An 18,590-nucleotide genomic window follows, 5' to 3' on the forward strand; every position below is an offset into this window, starting at 1 on the left:
TAAGAACAGTTTATTCAGACTTCCAAGATGTTTTTTTTTTTTTCTTTTTGGGTCACACCCAGCAATGCACAGGGGTTACTCCTGGGTCTGCACTCAGGAATTACTCCTGGCGGTTCTCAGGGGACCATATGGGATGCTGGGAATCGAACCTGGGTTGGCCGAGTTTAAGATAAACGCCCTACCCGCTGTGCTATCGCTCCAGCCCCAAGACTTCCAAGATTCAGTCTGTCTTTACAATCGATTCAAGGGCTACAAATGGAAAATAAACGCCCCTTTTCCTCCTACTGAGGCTTGATTTTCCTCTTCAGTCTTGAGGTGTGCTTGCTTCTCATATTGCAAAGATGATCCCAGGGCTTGTCGAAGGAACCTGACTCCCTGGAGGTCCCTGTGGAAGTGAAACCAAAATTACAAGCTCTTAGATAATTTTGAAAAGTTAAGATAAGAAAGCTGGAGCTGAAACAAAAAGCAGTCTTCCTGTGTGCAATCTGGGGACTACACCCTGCGATGTTCAGGGCCTGCCCCCAGCTCAGTGCGGAGGTGGGAGGGGGTGTCACTTCTGGTGGTGCTCAGGGGACCTTGCAGAGCTAGGGATCCAGCCTGGCCCTTCTGCATGCAAAGCATGCACTCTGACCATTCAGCGCTCTCTCTGCTCTCAACATAGACTTTTTTTCTTTTTAATTCAAAAGAGATGCTGGGGATCAAACCCGGGTCAGCCGCATGCCAGGCAAACGCACTATCCCCTGTACTATTGTCCTGGCCCCATGTTTTTTATGTATAGTTCCCTCACCTCTGCATCACAAAAACATCCAAAACCTTGACCAATGCCCTTATGTCACGGCCTCAAAAGATTTGGGGGCTTGAGATAGTATAATGGATAGGGCATTTGCCTTACATGTGGCTGACGAGGGTTAGAACCCTGGCACTCGGTATGGTTTCCCAAACCTGCCAGGAGTAATGCCTGAGCACAAAGCCAAGAGTAAGACCTGAATCGCCCCGGTTCCTCAAGCGCTATATTGGGTTTATTTAGACTGTAACAGAGATAGTTCGGGTGTTAAGGCACTTGCTTTGCATGCTGCAGCCAACCTCAAGTCAATCCCCAGCACCACGTATGGTCCCCAGGCACAACGAGGAGTTGCTCCTGAGCACTGCGCCAGGTACTTGAAACTGGAAATATTAAAGAATGCCTTCCAAGGCTCTCAAACTTTCGGCAATCATCAGAATGATCCAAAAAACTTGCTGAAACACAAACTATTGGGATCTAACTGAATCTCAATACTTTGTTCAATACATTAAGCTTGAGGTGAGCAGGGTATTTCGCACTTTTCAAAAGTCCCCAGGAGATGGTGATGTGCTAGCACAGGAATCACAGACTAAGAACCAATCTGAAGTTAACGATTCTCCCCCTCCTAAGCAGTGCTCGGGGCGGTGTTGGGGCACTCCCAGCAATGCTTCTCTAAGCATGTTCGGGACGGAGGATATAGAACTGTTGGTGGGTGCCGTGTCGATTGCACTGGGGCACCATGGATGGAGCGGCTGTTCTCTCTCTGCCTACTCCAAATGAACCCCTGGCAGTCACAAACTTTTAGAAGAAAAGCACAGGTACACGGTACCAGAGACTGAAGCCTCCAGGCCACAGGGGGCGGGGACTGGCTGGTCCTTCCTGACTCCCGCCCTTCGGGGTCCTGGCTCTCAGGCCCACAAACTGCCTCCGGGAGCCACTTAAGAACACTAATGGCCTTGGGGGCTGGAGTGATAGCACAGCGGGTAGGGCGTTTGCCTTGCACATGGCTGACCCAGGTTCAATTCCCAGCATCCCATATGGTCCCAGGAGCACCACCAGAAGTTATTTCTGAGTGCATGAGCCAGGAGTAACCCCTGTGCATCACCGGGTGTGACCCAAAAAGAAAAAAAAAAAAAAAAAAAAAAAAAAAAAAAAAAATGGCCTTGATCCAGAGACTCACAAATGAATCTTGGAATGGATTCGCTCACTGCAGAGGTGTCTCTGGACCCCAATCATTTCCAAATTTAGAATTCCAGGAGCACACAGCTGCTTTCGCAGCCATGCGACATGTCATGATATTCATAAAAAGCAATAGAAAATAAACTATCTAGCATCTGCCTGTGGCAGGTAGGCTTAAGTAGTGGTGGGAAAATTGAAATAAGGATGGTGGGAAGATGTAATGGTGGTGGGATTGGTGTTGAAATCCTGAATGTAATCAATTCATGTGAACAACCTTATGAAAGTACAATTAGAAAAAAAAACTGTTGGGGGCCTACAGTGCTAAGGATCACACCTGGTGGGGGTGCTCAGGGACCACATGTGGGGAAGACTCAACACAGGCACCTCTAACTGCTTAGCTATCTACCTGGCCCCAGTTAATGGTTTTTATTTATTTTATTTACTCTTTTGCTTTTTATATGGTTCCCTGAGCACCACCAGGAGTGATTCCTGAGTACAGAGCCAGGAGTAACCCCTGAACATCACCAGGTGTGACCCAAAAAGGAAAAAAAATCATTAAAGTCAGCACTCTGTGGGGCTGGAGTGATAGCACAGCGGGTAGGGCGTTTGCCTTGCACGCGGCCAACCCGGGTTCGAATCTCAGCATCTCATATGGTCCCCTGAGCACCGCCAGTAGTAATTCCTGAGTGCATGAGCCAGGAGTGACCCCTGTGCATCGCCAGGTGTGACCCAAAAAGAAAAAAAAAACACACATAAAGTCAGCACTCCGTAAGCATGTGGCCCAAACTATGTCACTGTCACTGTCATGTCACTGTCATCCCGTTGCTCATCGATTTGTTCGAGTGGGCACCAGTAATGTCTCTTGATTGTGAGACTTATTTGTTACTGTTTTTGGCAAATCCAATACGCCACGGGTAGCTTGCCAGGCTCTGCCATGCGGGCACGATACTCGGTAGCTTGCCGGGAGGAGGTGAGAGGGGCGGAGGAATCGAACACGGGTCGGCCGCGTGAAAGGCGAACGCCCTACCGCTGTGCTATTGCTCCAGCCCAAACTATAATAAGTAAATTAAAAAGCAAAGCATGAGTTTGCAAAGGAAGTGGGGTGGATAAAGGGACAGCCTCAGGTCTTGATTAGTGTAGGAATGTTGACACTGGAGGGGGCTTTGGAGTTAACATTGATATTGCCTTAAACTCTATTATTAATGGTTTTACAAATCACAATGTCTAAATTTTTTTTCACCAGTAACTTTTGAATTGGCTCTAATTACCTGAGAACTATGTTAAGTCATTATTTTTACTGTTTTAAAAGGTACATTGCTATGGTCTTTAAGGGAGAATTAAGGAAATTGAAGGCAGTTTTTTATTGACTATGAATGAGGGAAAAGTACAAAAATAAACATGTGTAGCACTATGACAAGCATACATATTTTCTTTCAGTGTCAGATGTATTTCTGTTTGATAAATACAAGGTCAGCAGATTTTTCAACTAAAAACTTGGATTTGCTTAGACTGTACACCAAAGAACAAAAGACTACCTTTATAGCATGAAAGGTATCATGTCTTCTCATCAGTGTAGCTGACTCTTTTAATGATCTTCTTCCTAGTTATAATTACTAATAGCTAAAACAAGGAGTATTAATCTCTTCTCCATTTGTTTTCAGGAAGCAGTTACTATACTTATGTCATTTCCCCTTTGCCTTGAAAAAACAGTTTAGTTCTGATTAGAATATAGTTTATTTTTCAGAACCAGAGTAATAGCACAGTGGGTAGGGCGTTTGCTTTGCACACAGCCGACCTGGGTTTGATTCCTCTGTCCCTTTTGGAGAGCCCAGCAAGCTACCAACAGTATCCTGCCTGTAGGGCAGAGCCTGGCAAGCTACCTGTGGTGTATTCAATATACCAAAAACAGTAACAACGAGTCTCACAAAGGAGACATTACTGGTGCCCACTCAAGCAAATCAATGAACAACGGGATGACGGTGCTACAGTGCAATTCAAAAGAATGTCAGTGGTTTGATGTACTCACCACTCACTGACATTCTTCTACTCCTTGATTACTTTCCTTGTTGACTGGAAGGATCAAAAATGTAGAGTCTCCACCCTCCTGGGACTGAAAGATAAAGTTGTTATCTTGCTGATCCAGTGCAGTAAGCTCTCTTTACTTTTTTTTTAAATTTATTTTATTGAATCACCATGTGGAAAGTTACAAAGTTCTCAGGCTTATGTCTCAGTTATACAATGCTCAAACACCCATCCTTTCACCAGTGCACATATTCCACAACACCCCCCCCCAAAAAAAAAAACCCGGTATACCTCCCAACCCCCCACTCCCCAACTCCCCACCCCCCCTAGGTAAAGAGAAAAGGAAGTGAAATTTATCTCTTTGGGTTAAAGCGCCATCTCAGTAGATGAAGTTAAAACATTGCAGCTAAGACTGGGGAGATAGCTCCCTCCGAGGGCTAGTTTCATGCTTTGCGTGAGGAAGACCTGGGTTCGATCCTCGGCAGTACACGCCCTCACCCCTAGAGCCACAAGGGCCACCAAGAGCTACTCCTAAACAGCAAATAAAATTGTTCCTGCATATTGCTGGGTGGCTCCCAAACCAAACATACCCGCACTGCAGCCTGAGCCCGCGCTGGGCTACTCTGATCATGGCAGGCGAGCGGTAGTTACTCCAGGAGCTCGCCCACATCTGTCTTCTGTTCAAGTACGCACCACTGACTTTTCCCAGCAGGCTCATTAAAAAAGTGATTTGAGGGCCAAGGAGATGACTCAAAAGACTAAAACTTCAACTCACCTTGCAAGTGGGAAGCCCAGGTTCTAGCCATAGCGCTACCTGGTCCCTGAGCACCACCCCAGAAGTAGCCCTCCCGCAAGCACCAACTGCCAGGGAGAGCCTCAAAAAATAAACAACAGCAAACTGTGATTGAAGGGGTTCGGGATCTAGGTTAGTGGTATTGCACTTGTCTTGCGTGTGTGAGGCCCTGGGTTCGATCCCTGGCACCACCACAACAACCAACAAAGAATTAGAATAAATTAGAAGTGACGGTGCTGAGGAAGAGCTCTCTGAGCCTTTGATATGTGTAAGCTGCTCGTTTGTGACATCACCAGCAAGCAGCACTGATTTATGCCAACCACAGTACAAGGCGTTTCCTATATGTTGTCTGGTTTAATCCTCGCAGTCCTCTAAGGGCAGCATTAGCATCCCTCCATTCTTGCTGTTCTTGTCATGCTGGGTACCAAACCCCCGTCTCCTGCATGCAAGGCAGGCATTCTCCCACTGAGCTAACTCCCCAGCCCCATCATCCCACTTTCAAACATGAGGGTCACATGCAAAGCAGCCCGTGCTCCTTATTCCACTGTTCCATTTTATCTCCTTAAGGACAAAAACACGGAAATGTTTAAAGTATTGAAAGTTCAGTCGAAGTCGCTCTAACAGTTGACATATTGATTTACTTATTTATTGGGGGCCACAGCCATCTGTGCTCAGGGCTTATTCCTGGCTCTGTTCTCAGGGATCACTCCCAATGGGGGCTGAGGGAACCATCTGGGGTCCTGGGATTGAATCTGGGTCAGTCACGTTCAAGGCAAGTGCCCCACCCACAGTGTGATATCTATAGCCCCAGGAATCAACATATCTCATAGAACCTTTATTGGTTTTGGTTTGTTTGGGGAGGAATCATTGCAAATGCAGCCAAGTTTTGTCTCCCGTAAGACTCGACTCTGCGAGCTGCATTGATGAGGACTCCTCACGGGGGATAATAGCGGCGATGGGAAAGGCATCAGACTGGTTCTTGGCATTGTTTAGAACACAGTCACTGTTAAAAGGATGTTTCTGTGTTTGGGGCTTGGCAGATACTTTTAGTTTCCTACTTCATAGTTTTTTATCCGGATTAATGTGCTGAATTTCTCTAAAACAGTCACTAAGCTGTATTCCTAACTGTGCCCCTTAAGTCATGCCCAGGGACCATTGAACAGGAGAGAACTCCTGTTCTTAAAAAGTGATGTCAGTGGGTAGGTACAGCAAAAAGCAATGGAATTAATAAGGCTGTATAGAGATTGGTCACCACGATAATCATGATTTTTTTTTCAAAACAGATATATGGTCAGAGACGAAGATCTAAAAATGGAAGATCCAGGTAAATATTAGTCTGACAACCTTTCATTTATACTGGAGGGTCCTCCCCCCGGTGCTTGGGGACCCTGGAGCCCTTCCGTGTGCTACTTGGCCCTGTGACCTGGGCCTGAGTTCAGTGTTAGTGTCTTAGGGCCTTAATGGCCAGGCTGCTCAGTCCCCCATGTGGGGTGGCTCTGCTCTCAGGGATCACAGCCCACCTGTGCTCAGGGAGGCCATACGGTGCCATCGGCCAAAGTTGGAGCCTTATGCCCAAAAGACCCTTTTAACTATCTTTCCAGTAGCTCAGGGCTACGCCAGCCTCAGTGCTCGGCATGGTGTCAGGAATTGAACCCAGGGCCTCACACATGCAAGCCAAGTACTTTACTATTGAGGCACATCCCACAACCTCTGTCTCTAGCGCTTATAAAAAGGAACCGAGGGAAAATGGAAACTACCTTGCCCTTGGGGGTGCACTGCTGGTGAGTGGGAAAGAGCATGGTCCCTGTCCCTTGGGACCTCTCCATTGATGACCGGAGTCCTTGAACTGGGAGCTGCGTTTCTTATCTCCACTCAGCGCCCACTTGCTCTGTACACACGCACTGCCTGTAAAGCGCGAGACTGCTCTCTCCTCTGTTCACACTCAAAACCCATCGCCGTGCCTCAGTGTGGTTCCTGCCTTTGATGCTGATACCTGTGGCTTCTTTGCTCACTGGCGATTGTCTGCAGGATGAAAGCTAGTGTGCTAAAGAACTTGGCTAACTGCACACAGGCATTTACTCTAGTTCAGCATCTGGGATAAAGCAGCTAGGACGATAGAAGCACCTCCCCCAACCCAACTTCCGGTAAAGGGTGCCTGAGAGACTAAATCCAGAGGCAACCAGTGGAAAGGCTTCTGGACTGACTCTAGTGCTTTCTCTCAGTGTGGTGGGCAGTTTTTTCTTTGCACACAGCATTTGCTGGGGCCGCGGTGGTGAGCAGAACTAAATATCCTGCCTGTTTTCCAAGCCAGGCTACATATCAAGGTCTCTCAAGAGACAATGGGGTCCCTTTGGATGGACCCAACAAATGTCTAAAAACCGCCACAGGTATGCATGGAATCTTTCTCAAGGTGTCAGGTTATAGTGGTTGGACTCATCATGGCTCCAGACCGAGGTACCCATGTAATTGTCCCAACAAGACCAGAGACCTCCATCCTAGGAAGCATGGGAAATGGGTGAATGACAAATGATGTGTGTCCGTGTTTTTCTCCAAGGACCTCTGGAAGTTCTCATAAGAGAAGTTCAGAACGAAAGAGTCAGGTAAGCACAGGGAGGAGGGGGCACTGAGGCAGGACAGGAGTGGACTGGGATGCAGGATCAGGAGCTCCCCTTGCCTTTTCCAGGATGGCTTTTTCTGGCGAAGGCGGCCCCTGCGGGTGAAAGACACCAATCGTTCGCTCAGTGCCACACATAAAAAAAGCATGTCACAGATACGTGACAAGGATTCCGAGATCTTCCGCCGTAATACAGGGTAAACGATGGGGACAGTTCCAATACCTGCCTGAAGTCAGGAAGCGATGCAGAGGGGGCAGGTCCCTTGTGAGAGCTGACTGTATTCTTCTTGTTCCAGGGAGCTCAAGGAGGTCGTAGTAGCAAAAACAGAATTGACTCCTGAGGAGAAAGCAGCCAAGACCAAGGCAGCCAAGAAGACCCAGGGAGCACAGGCACCTCAGCGCCCCCTACTTGGCACCCCGACACCACAGACTCCCCAGTCAAGTCTGTCCATCAAGGCTCCACAGGCCCCCCATGCACTCGAGTCCTTCAGATCCCAGGAGATCTCGTCAACACAGGAGATCTCAACTCAGATTGAGGAAGTACAGGACTCCTCAAAGGGAGCCACCGTGTCTGAATGAACGGCTCCCGCCTCAGACCACCTGGAAATTTGTCTTTCATAGTGAAACATTCCATGCTCTTATAATAAAATCACGATGAGCCACATCCAAGTACTATACTAATAAGTTCTTTACATGCTTAGAATGTGAAGGCTCATAACAACCCTATGACTTTATTACAAAACAGAGGCTTGGTTAGGGTACATAATGTCCCAAATTTCTTACTACTTACAATGCCTAGATCTAAATCTTTGAAATGACTGTCTATACTCATGATCAGTATGCATCCTTTCTATTGTCCTTTGCTAGATCTCCAGTCAAGTCTCCTAAAACATTTTTTAAATCATCTTGTTTTTAATCATTTTTTAAAAAATCATCTTACCTCTGCCTGCTTCCCCCAATCTCATCGACCCATGAGTCACACCCATAAGCCACCTCCTGTAGGCACCAGATAATCATCTCATAGGCCACTGTTCAGAATTCACACTGCTGCTCCCGGAAGGGAGAATAAAATGAGGCCCCCATAGCCATGCCACCAGACTCCACACCAGGCTGTTTACATTCAGGGGCGCACAAAAGGGGGACAGGTGAGAGCCCTCCCCACCCCAAGGAACTCAGCCCCAGCAGCCGACCTCCACTACCCAACCGCCGCCATGCTCTGAGCCACTTTTCACATGCTTGGGCCGAGCCTTACACATGAGTGGACATATTCCTGGATCACGCAGCAACTTGATGGCCGCATGACACATCATCATAGAGGGAAATTTATGTAAATGCCTCTTGGAGAGCCCAGCAAGCTACCTATAGTATCCTGCCCACATGGCAGAGCCTGGTAAGCTCCCTGTGGTGTATTCAATATGCCAAAAACAGTAACAATAACAGGTCTCATTCCCCTGACCCCAAAAGAGCCTCCAATCATTGGGAAAGACGAGTAAGGAGAGGCTGCTAAAATCTCAGGGCTGGGACGAGTGGAGACGTTACTGGCGCCTGCCCAAGTAAATCAATGAACAACAGGATGACAGTGATACAGTGATACAGTGAAGAACTTCTCAGCAGTTCCTATAAAATACTTATTTTATCATTTAAAAATGAATATATGAGTAAGTTCAGCAATGGGCTTGGGAATTAAAGCTAAAAAAAGAGGTCAACATTCGTGTAACCAATAAAGGCCATTGGCAGGATGCAAGACTGGAGCTGGAATCCCTCCCCGAGGCACAGATGAGGTCCAAGAAGAATGGGTGGGATGGGAGGATGGGAGCCTCTCCTCATGCCCCAGAATAATTGTTCCTAAAGAGCTGTTAAAGCCACCATCCTCCAGCAGGGATGAGTATTAAAGCAAATCATGAGTATTAAATAATGAGTATTAAAGCCAATCCTGTTGTTCTCTCCAAGGGCTCCCCAAGTGCCACAGCAGTTAATGACAGCAGACTCAACTCCTACCCCTCCTTATGGTCACTCTCTTGGACTCTTGAAATGACCAGAAATTTTGCAGCAGTGTCTATACCGCTGTTGATGCTAAGGCCTGTGTTTTCCCAAGCTCTCAAACTTATCCACAAGTGCATGCCCTATCTTGGTATTGAAGGTTCTTCTCCCTCAAGACCTAGCAGAAAATTCGCTTGGGGTTTTTTGTCTTGTTTTACTTTTTAAAAATAAACAAAACAAGGCCCTGCCTTCCGCCCAAAGGGGACCCTGAGCAGCCACCCACAATCGGCTCCTCCGCTCCTGAACAGCCATGATCCCAGAGGCACACAAACCAATATCAGAACGCAGCGGCTGCTGGCAGAAATCCCTCTGGACTTAATTACTAAAATACCAGAAATCTGAAAAAGACATCATATGCTCTTCATTATCAGCAATAGAAAACAAATGATTTAATGATGCCTTTTCGGCAGGTCTGATTGTTGGGGGAATATTTCAAATTATAGTGGGTTTTCTGTTGAACATTGAATGTAAACAAAGCAAAGAGAGTAAAGTGAAAATCATCTGCCACACAGGCAGGGTGGGGGTGGGGGTAAACTGGGATTCTTGGTGGTGGAATATGCACTGGTGAAGGGATGGGTGTTTATAATTGTATGATTGAGACTTGTAACTGTTCTCACGGTAATTTAATAACACTTTTTTTTTTTAAAAAAAAAAAAGGGTTAAAAAGAAACCACCCAAAAACGTAGTTTTCAAGGCTGGATAATTAGCCCTTGCCTTCCAGGTGACCAACCGGTGTGGAGTGTACCCCCAGCACCACCTCTGGTCCCCCAAGCCCAATTAGGAGTCGCCACTGAATACAGAGCAATGAGTAGCCCCTGACGACCACCAGATTGGGCACCAAGCCCCACGTCACCAAAAACTAAACAAACCAAAACCCCTCAGTCCTCAGTGAGTAGGATGCTGGAAGACACAGAGTAAAGAAGAATGTGTGAGCAGTAGTTGACTAAGATGACCTTTCTCCACCTCGATTTCAGAAAACATTGGTGGAGGGACAGGAGTAATAGTACAGTGAGTAGGGCACTTGTTTTTCACACAAGTGACCTGGGTTTGATCCCTGAACCTTGCCAGTAATGATCCCTGAGCACAGAGCCACGAGTAAGACCTGGATAGGTGTGGCCCCAAAATACTGGAAAAAAATTTAAGAAAAGAGGGGCCAGAGAGATAGTACAGTGGGGAGGGCGGCTGCCTTGCATGCAGCTGACCTGGTTTGATCTCTGGCATCCCATATGGTCCCCAAACATGGCCAGGAGTGACTCCTGAGTGCAGAGCCAGGAGAAACTCCTGAGCATCTCCAGGTGTGGCCCAAAAACCAAACATTTGTGCAGCCAGGTACTGCCCGAGGTTCTTCTGGACCCACCAGGCTTATCCAGCCGCATGCACCCCATCTTCCTTCCCTGCCTGAGACAGATCTGTGGTAGCAAGAACTGCAGCAGCAGTGGAAGTAGCACAGACCTCCTCCTCCTCAACAAAGATACTCATAACCTTTTTATACTCGAAAATGTCTTTAGGGGCTGGAGCAATAGCACAGCATGTAGGGCGTTTGCCTTGCATGGGGCTAACCCTGGTTTGTTCTTCGGGTCAGTGTGATCAAATTTGGCTAAATACTAACTTTTCTCACTAATGTATTTAACTTTACCTGGCTTACTAGTGCACAAGGTGACGTATCATAGACGATTTATTTTTTCTTTTTGGGTCACACCCAGCGATGCACAGGGGTTACTCCTGGCTCTGCACTCAAGAGTTACTTCTGACGGTGCTCAGGGGACCACGTGGAATGCTGGAGGTCAAGCCCAGGTTGGCCATATGCAAGGCAAAGGCCCTTCCTGCTGTACTATCACTCAAGCCCCTGCTCTGCATTTTAAATGAAACTGCATTTTTAGGCAGGGACTCCCAACAGTCCCAACAGTCTCAGAAGACTCTGTAGATTCCTTTTCCAAACATCTAATGCCTGCCACTAAGATGTCATTTGAAATGGATATAACTGTCATGACCAGAGAGCGCCCAAGAGGAAGGTTGTCAGAACAGCATAGCCTTGATCAGGGAACTGCATGGAGTTGAAGATGAGTTTAAGAAAAATGAAATTCAGTGTTCAGCTCTTTTAGAATTAATTTATCTGGCAGGTTTTCTGATTTTTACCAGAAATTCCCCACACCTACACCCAATGCAAAAAAAGAGAGATTCACCAGCAGAGGTCCATAGCTTCCCCACAGCCCTGGACCCTTCTCAACTTCTCATTGGCCCTGAGAACCAGGTCACAAGCCAGCTGCTCTATTGAGTAGCTGCCTTTCCCAGCAGACTGTGTATCCCAAGGGGAGCCATTGAGAGCCAGCTGCATCCTCTAAAGTGCCACACAGTCTATTGCCGAGGGAGTACATGCATGGGGTACGTGCGGGAAAGTGGGTTTTAGGGGCTCAGCTCTTTCTCCCAGTCCCTAAAAGGGGCAATTCAATGTCAAGATTTTATCCAGCTGATAAAAGTGGGGGAACAGAAAGGATGTGCTGTTGCCAGTGAGGTTATCACAGATGTAGATCCGAGAGCTGCTGGGTCCTTGCAACAGATGAGTAGCCACACATGGTTGCCACAGAAGGCGACTCACCTTGAGATTTCTGGGAGACATGCAAGGGGAATATCTCCAGCGGGATACACGAGACACGGTGCGTGTGGCTGCTTTCAGAGAAGGGAACTGGGAAGCTTCTGTGCCATGTTCTTTTTTGTTGACTGTGGGGGGAAGGGGCACCCCTGGAGGCTACTTACTTCCAGCTCTACTTACTCCCAGCTCTGTGCTCAGGAGTCACTCCAATCAACTGAGCTCATGCTCCAGCCCAGAAGGCAAGAAGAGAAGGAAGCCGGGAAGTGACACCTCAACTCAGGAAGCAGCCAGAGGAAGCTGTGGGATGTCCACTGCGTGACAGGAGGTCACCTCAGAATCTACTGCACAGCAGTCAGGAGAGAGAACGCAGAGGGGCAGGCCCACTGACATCTCCCCCAGAACACTGGAGAATGGGAGACCTGCTGAGGGCAATGAGTGGAGGTGGAGGAGAGAAGCTGAAACCACGGGGGGTGCACACTGTGAGGTTCAGGGGGAACCACGGTTGCAGAGCCAGACCCCTCTCAGCTATGTTGTTGTTTTGTTGGTTTATGGGGGGCACAACCAGTGCTGCTCAAGGGATACTCTCAGCTCTGCTGTGGGGTCTTTCCTGCTGGTGCTTAGGGGATCCGTAAAGTGCCGGGGATTGGAGCTAGGCCTCCTATGTGCAAAGCATGTGCCCAACCCTTTGGGCCATCTCCACCCCTCCCCCCAGCCCTGGGTTCTACTTTTTCAGGAAAGTCCAGTAAATGGTGTGAGGGAGAGCAATTCTCTCGGCCTTCTCTTGCTTCAAAGCCCAGCTGCCGCGCCACCAAGCTGTTGCCCCTTCAATTACAGCCAAAAGGGACCAGCTGGAAATCCTGTTTCTCCTCTGTATTAGCTGTGTAGCCTTGGACCTCCACGTTACTTACCCTCTCCCAAACCTGTATCTTTCCTCCTTTTCCTTGACTCTCATTCTCCTGTTCGAGGAATTGAATGCAAGCCCTCTTACTAGTATGCAGGCACTCACCCCTGAACCATCCCTGGGTCGCCAATTTTTAATTTTTTTTTTTTTGGTGGTGCCCTTGATGGAACATGGTCTCACACAAGCAATTCGAGAACTCTACCACTGGAGTGATAGCACAGCAGGTAGGGTATTTGCCTTGCATGCCGTCGACCCGGGTTTGATTCCTCCGTCTTGCCTCTTGGAGAGCCTGGCAAGCTACCAAGAGTATCCCACCCGCACGGCAGAGCCTGGCAATCTACCCATGGCGTATTCGATATGCCAAAAACAATAACAAGTCTCACAATGGAGACGTTACTGGTGCCCGCTCGAGCAAAATGATGAACAACGGGAGAACAGTGCTACGGTGCTACCACTGAACCATCCTCTACATCCTGGCCTCACATCACCCTTGCCCGAAACTGTATTCTTTGTTTATTTTTGTTTTGAGCCATACCCAGTTGTGCTCAGGACTTACTTCTGGCTCTGTGCTCAGGGATCACTTCTGGTGGGGCTAAGGGGACAATATGGATTCAAACCAGGTTGGCTGCTTGCAAGGCAAGTGCCTTAATCCTTAACTATCTCTCAGTCCACCTCCACCATTTTCTTCATACCACAGTCTAACAATGGTGCCCATATTCTGGATAAGGAAGTTACACAAGACAAATCCCAGTTCCTACCTGCCACTCAGTGGGGGCTTAGATTTCCTACAGGTATTAAATCTCGATGAAGTGATCATCGACGTAAAGAGAGGGGTTCGGCAGGGTGATACCATTTCACCGAAACTCTTCAGTGCCACCCTCGAGAACATCATGCGACAACTGGAATGGGAAGGATTGGGAGTGAAGATAGATGGTCGGCAACTACACCACCTCCATTTCGCTGTTGACATCGTTCTCATAACACCAAACATTAGCCAAGCGGCACAAATGCTGGCTGACTTCGACTTCGAGTGTGGAAAGGTCGGACTGCAGCTGAATCTCAGCAAAATGATGTACGAACTAGTCCCTGATGTCCCATTTGCTCTCAATGGAACGAACATCTCCGAATGCAGCAGCTGTGTGTACCTGGGTCGAGAACTCAACATGAGGAACAACTTGGCGCCAGAACTGTGCAGGAGGAAGAGAGCAGCGTGGAATGCCTTCAAGAGCTTCAAAGAAGGGGTGGGGGGCAGGAAAAAAAAAAAGAGCGTCGAAGAAGTGGTTAAGAGGACGAAGAACCTCCGGCTCCAGGTACATCTTTTCGACTCCACTATTCTTTCTGCACTAACATACGCCTCAGAGACCTGGGCCCTACACAAACAGGATGAGAACACTATTCAGGTATCCCAAAGAGGAATCCAAAGAGGGGTATCATGTTTCACTCAAGTGAGAAAAGGAATCTGGAGTTCCAACCTCCATGGACAATCAAGAATCAGGAATGCCTTGTTAGAAAAGATGAAGTCATGACATTTGCATATAAGTGGGTCAACATGGAAAGTATCACATTGAGTGAAATGAGTCAGAAAGAAAGAGGCAGACATAGAAAAATCGCACTCATCTGTGGAATATAAAGTAGCAGAATGGAAGACTAACACCCAAGAGTAGTAGAGATAAGAACCAGGAGGTCTGCCAACAGCTTGGAAACTGGCCTCACATGCTGGGGGAAAGAGCAGCTGTGATAGAGAAGGGAACGAACACCTACTAGAGAATGTTGGGAGGACCCACTCAGGTTGAAAGCTGCATGCCGAAAGTAGACTATAGACTGAACATGATGGCCACTCAATACCCGTATTGCAAACTACAACATCCAATAGGAGAGAGAACAAAGGGAATGCCCTGCTGCAGAGGCAGGGTGGGGTGGTGGAGGTTGGGGTGTGGGTGGTGGGAGGGATACTGGGAACATTGGTGGAGGAGAATGGGCACTGGTGGAGGGATGTAAACAAAATGCAAACATGAAAGTTCATAAGTTTGTAACTGTACCTCACGGTGATTCACTAATAAAAATTTAAAAAAAACAGCAAGGAAAAAACAAAATGGCCAAAGGCATCAAAACTGCAAAAAAAAAAAAAAAAAAAGAATCAGGGACGCTGTCTTGCTTGCCAAGGCATCAAAAATCAGATGGGCCGGACCGGCAATGCAATTAAGAGATGACCGCTGGACTAGAGCTGTTATCGAGTGGATTCCACAGGACGTCAAAATACCGAGTGGCCGCCCACCCAGGAGATGGTCAGACTTCTTCCTCAAAACCCTGAAGGAATGATTTGAGGCTCTTCCTGTTCTTGCATCGAGCAGATATCATTGGGCTACACTAGCACGAGACAGGGACAAATGGAGACGTTACTGGCGCCCGCTCGAGCTAATCGAGGATTAACAGGATGACAACTGACATAAGTGATTAGATCTCGGGTCTGGAGTGATAGTACATCCGATAGGGCATTTGCCTTGCACACAGCTGACCTACATTTTATCTCTGGCATCCCATATGGTCCCCTGAGCACCATCAGGAGTAATTCCTGATGTAGAGCCAGGAGTAATCCCAGAGCATCACCAGATGTGACCTAAATAGAAAAAAAAAATTTAAAAACTCTCTCACCCTTAATATCCCAGTCCAGGCAGAGACCCTCAAACTTCATTATGATTTGAGCCACGTGCTATAGCCAGCCTTGGTCTAACCTTACAACTACACTAAACCTACCATTTACCCCCGACTCAAACTTTCAATTTCTGCCATGACCTAACTCTAAATCTAACCTCACCAACTTCTGCCATGGCCTTACCCTAAGCTTAACCATAGCCTTTGCCTAATTCCACTAATCACCAATCACCATAAACCTGACATTCACCGTCACCCCTTCTTTTAAAATCCTCCTTTCTTCCGTTCTCTCTTTCTCTCCCTCTTTCCTCTCTTTCCAAATTTTAATTTAGGCATCATGATTTCCAATACCGTCAACGATAGACTTTCAGGCATAACATGTTGCAACACCTCACCCTCCACCAGAGTGTCTAGTGTCTGTCCCCATCCTTCCGCCCTGGTTAGCTCCTACTGAAGGCCACTCAGTTTCTGTTGCCTTTGGGCATTTATTGTTTCCTTACTTATTTATTATTATTTATTTCCTTATTTATTACTTCCTTATGATGTCTTTTTCATATCACATATGTCAGGAAGGTTATTCAGTTCTCTCCTCCTAATTTCATCTGTCCTGATACTCTCCAGATCTATCCACATAGCAGCAGATTACATGCTATCATCTTTTAGAGCTGAGTAGTATCCCATTCTAGATGTACCTTTAAAGACAAAGACAGGTTCTTTAACCAGTCCTCTATTCTTGGACAATAGGGTCGATTCTAGATTTGGGCTACTGTGAACAGTGCTGCAAAGACCAGAAAGGGTGCAAATGTCTTGGGTCTTTGGGACCGATGCCAAGCAGTTGACTATAAAACATCGCGGGGGGAGGGGGGCGCCCAGGGCGCGCTCCGGGTATAAAGAGTAGGGGAAACACGTTTTCCTGAGAGCCCCCTGGGCAGGAAGGTCCAGTCTGCGCTTGAGCTCAATTGGCTCCCAGCGCCCACGCCCTCGGAAAGCAAAGACTGGCGGCGATATTAACCCCGCTTCACAACTGGAGAAACTTCACTCACGGAAGCCGAGAGGGCTCCACTGTCACGCAGATGGTGGCCGGCAAGGGAAGGTAGCCAGTAGGGTTTAGTCCCGCGGGGACACCGGAGGCAGCGAGCAAGCCCGGCTGGGGGGCAGGTCTGAAGCCTCCTCCCAGACCTGCGGCGAAGCACAAACCCGCAGGCCCCGCCCCCGATCTCCTCGGGGCCCCGCGATTGGGCCGTCGCGTGGGGGCGTGACCCGACGTCCAGACGACGTGCTTGCGTCATCGCCGTGGGCGCTGCTTCCTGTTGTCTGAGGCTGGGAGGCTGCTGCCACGTCGGGAGCGAAGCTGAGGGGCTGCAGCCGCCCTGAGCGCCCGTCACCGCCTCCCGGCTCCCTGTGGAGAGTGACGGCTGAGGGGGCGAGCAGAAGGGAAGCGACGCGGCGGCGGGGCAGCCCCCGCGGTGCCCCCCGGGCGCCCGCCCCGAGCCCGGCGTCTGCCAGCCTCTTCCCCACCCGAGCCCGCGAGCCCGAACCCGACCCCGGCCCGCCGCCGCCCCGCGACCCCGGGGGCCGCCCTCGCCGCTCTGCCCCTCGCGGGCTCGGCTCCCTTAGCCCAGTTTCCCTCAGCTCCCTGCAGTGCACCCCGAGGCCCGCCCGGGGACCCGGGTTCGATCCCCCGCGGCATCGCGTATGGGATTCCTGAGTGTGGAGCGCAGGACTGAGCCCCGAGCACTGTCCGGTGTCTACCCCAAATAAGCCAAAAACCAGGGTCCCCTCCTCCAAGCCTCCCCTCCACCTCCGCTGGCCCCACGTTTACCAGCACAGCCAAGGCGAGTGGCCGGTGGAGCCCAGCGCTTTCGTGACAACCTGGACCAGCCCTTAAATGTGCCCGAGCTCAGCGCCTCACTCCATGTCCTTCCCGTCCTCCCTGGCCCCCGTCTCCGCTTCCTCATCCGTCTCATGACAAACCCAGCAAGGTCCTTGCACCTCTGCCCGCGGCCTCAGCTCCGCACCCATGGCCCCTTGGCCCAGTCCCCATGCGGTCTGAGAAAGTTCAAGCCCTCTGCTAACCCCCCTCACTGCCGCACAGCAGCTAAATACAGACGCTTGCGCACAACCTGGCAGTTAGGGGGAGGCTAGACTTGCCCCCGAGGGGGCTCCTGGGGTCAGCTAGCTTGGGGTACAGCCTGGCAGTTAAGGGTACTGGCTGGACTGACCCCCCAGAGGCTCCAGTGGTCAGCTAGCATGGGGGGCCGCCCCTGTTGCGTAGCCAGTTTCTCCTCACCTTCTGTTCCCCTGGGCTTCCTGGGGTTTGTGTGTCTGGCACTGATGCTGGACTCCCTGTGCTGGCCACCCGCCTGGTAGGCAGCAGCCAAATCCCTGAAGGTGAGTGCTGGTGCCTCAGTCGCTCACTCCACTGCAGCTGCAGGACCCAGCCCTTCCATTCACAGTGCTGGCCTGGGGAAGTGGAGATGCCACTGTGTGGTGGCAGAATGGTGTGTGAGTTGTCCTGCACATGTTAAGGCTCCTCACCTTGTGCTCCCCCAGCCAGAGCTGTTTGCTGGTCAGCCCCAACAACCACCCGGGCCTGTCAAGTTTGTTTCTTCTTTCTGCAGGTGCCAGGTCATTGAGCTTTGACCATTTGGGACACTCCTGAACCCAAGGAACTATGACCTCAGAGCAGCACACACACTTGCCCCATGCACGGTGGGTGCACATTCCCTCCACATTCTCTTGACCGGGCAGCAGACTTGGTTATTTCACGGCTGTTGATAAGGACCCTAAGGAGAACCCATAGTCTCTGTGCAGCTTCTCCGAGTCTCATTCCTTTGAGACTCCTTCAAGTGCCTCCAGGATCCCCCTCATTAAGGTGCCAGAAATCGGACTGGTTTTCACCTTCTGCAGCTGGGTTTAATGGGAGGAGCTCTCCTCTTCACTTCCCTTTCTCAGTGACTGGAGACACCTGCCCCAGGCCTCTGTTGATTTGTGTGGTGCTGGGGATCAAACCCGTGT

At 49.3% G+C, this 18,590-nt stretch overlaps 1 protein-coding gene, 1 long non-coding RNA gene and 1 pseudogene across 8 annotated transcripts in view; 2 read left to right on the plus strand and 1 right to left on the minus strand.

Annotated features, from left to right (window-relative positions):
- The window catches only part of LOC129406494 (leucine-rich repeat-containing protein 37A3-like), a 128,682-nt gene extending 120,629 nt beyond the window's left edge, over positions 1-8,053 (plus strand). For all 7 annotated transcript variants that reach the window (XM_055144477.1, XM_055144478.1, XM_055144480.1 and 4 more), the window contains 4 exons: positions 6,059-6,099; positions 7,330-7,375; positions 7,459-7,586; positions 7,686-8,053. In XM_055144477.1, coding sequence (XP_055000452.1) covers positions 6,059-6,099; positions 7,330-7,375; positions 7,459-7,586; positions 7,686-7,968 — 498 coding nt within the window. In that variant the 3' untranslated portion in view covers positions 7,969-8,053. The remainder of the gene's footprint in view (positions 1-6,058; positions 6,100-7,329; positions 7,376-7,458; positions 7,587-7,685) is intronic.
- Positions 7-16,738, minus strand: LOC129406505 (uncharacterized). The gene is made up of 3 exons (XR_008631050.1): positions 16,616-16,738; positions 3,987-4,070; positions 7-385 (listed from the first exon to the last, which is right to left on the minus strand). It is a non-coding gene; the product is annotated as an uncharacterized LOC129406505 (long non-coding RNA).
- LOC129406644 (U7 small nuclear RNA) lies at positions 11,513-11,578 on the plus strand (annotated as a pseudogene).
- Positions 16,739-18,590: the final 1,852 nt, after the last annotated feature.

The sequence above is a fragment of the Sorex araneus genome, chromosome 7 (genome assembly GCF_027595985.1).
Source record: "Sorex araneus isolate mSorAra2 chromosome 7, mSorAra2.pri, whole genome shotgun sequence".
Taxonomy (NCBI): Eukaryota; Metazoa; Chordata; class Mammalia; order Eulipotyphla; family Soricidae; genus Sorex; species Sorex araneus.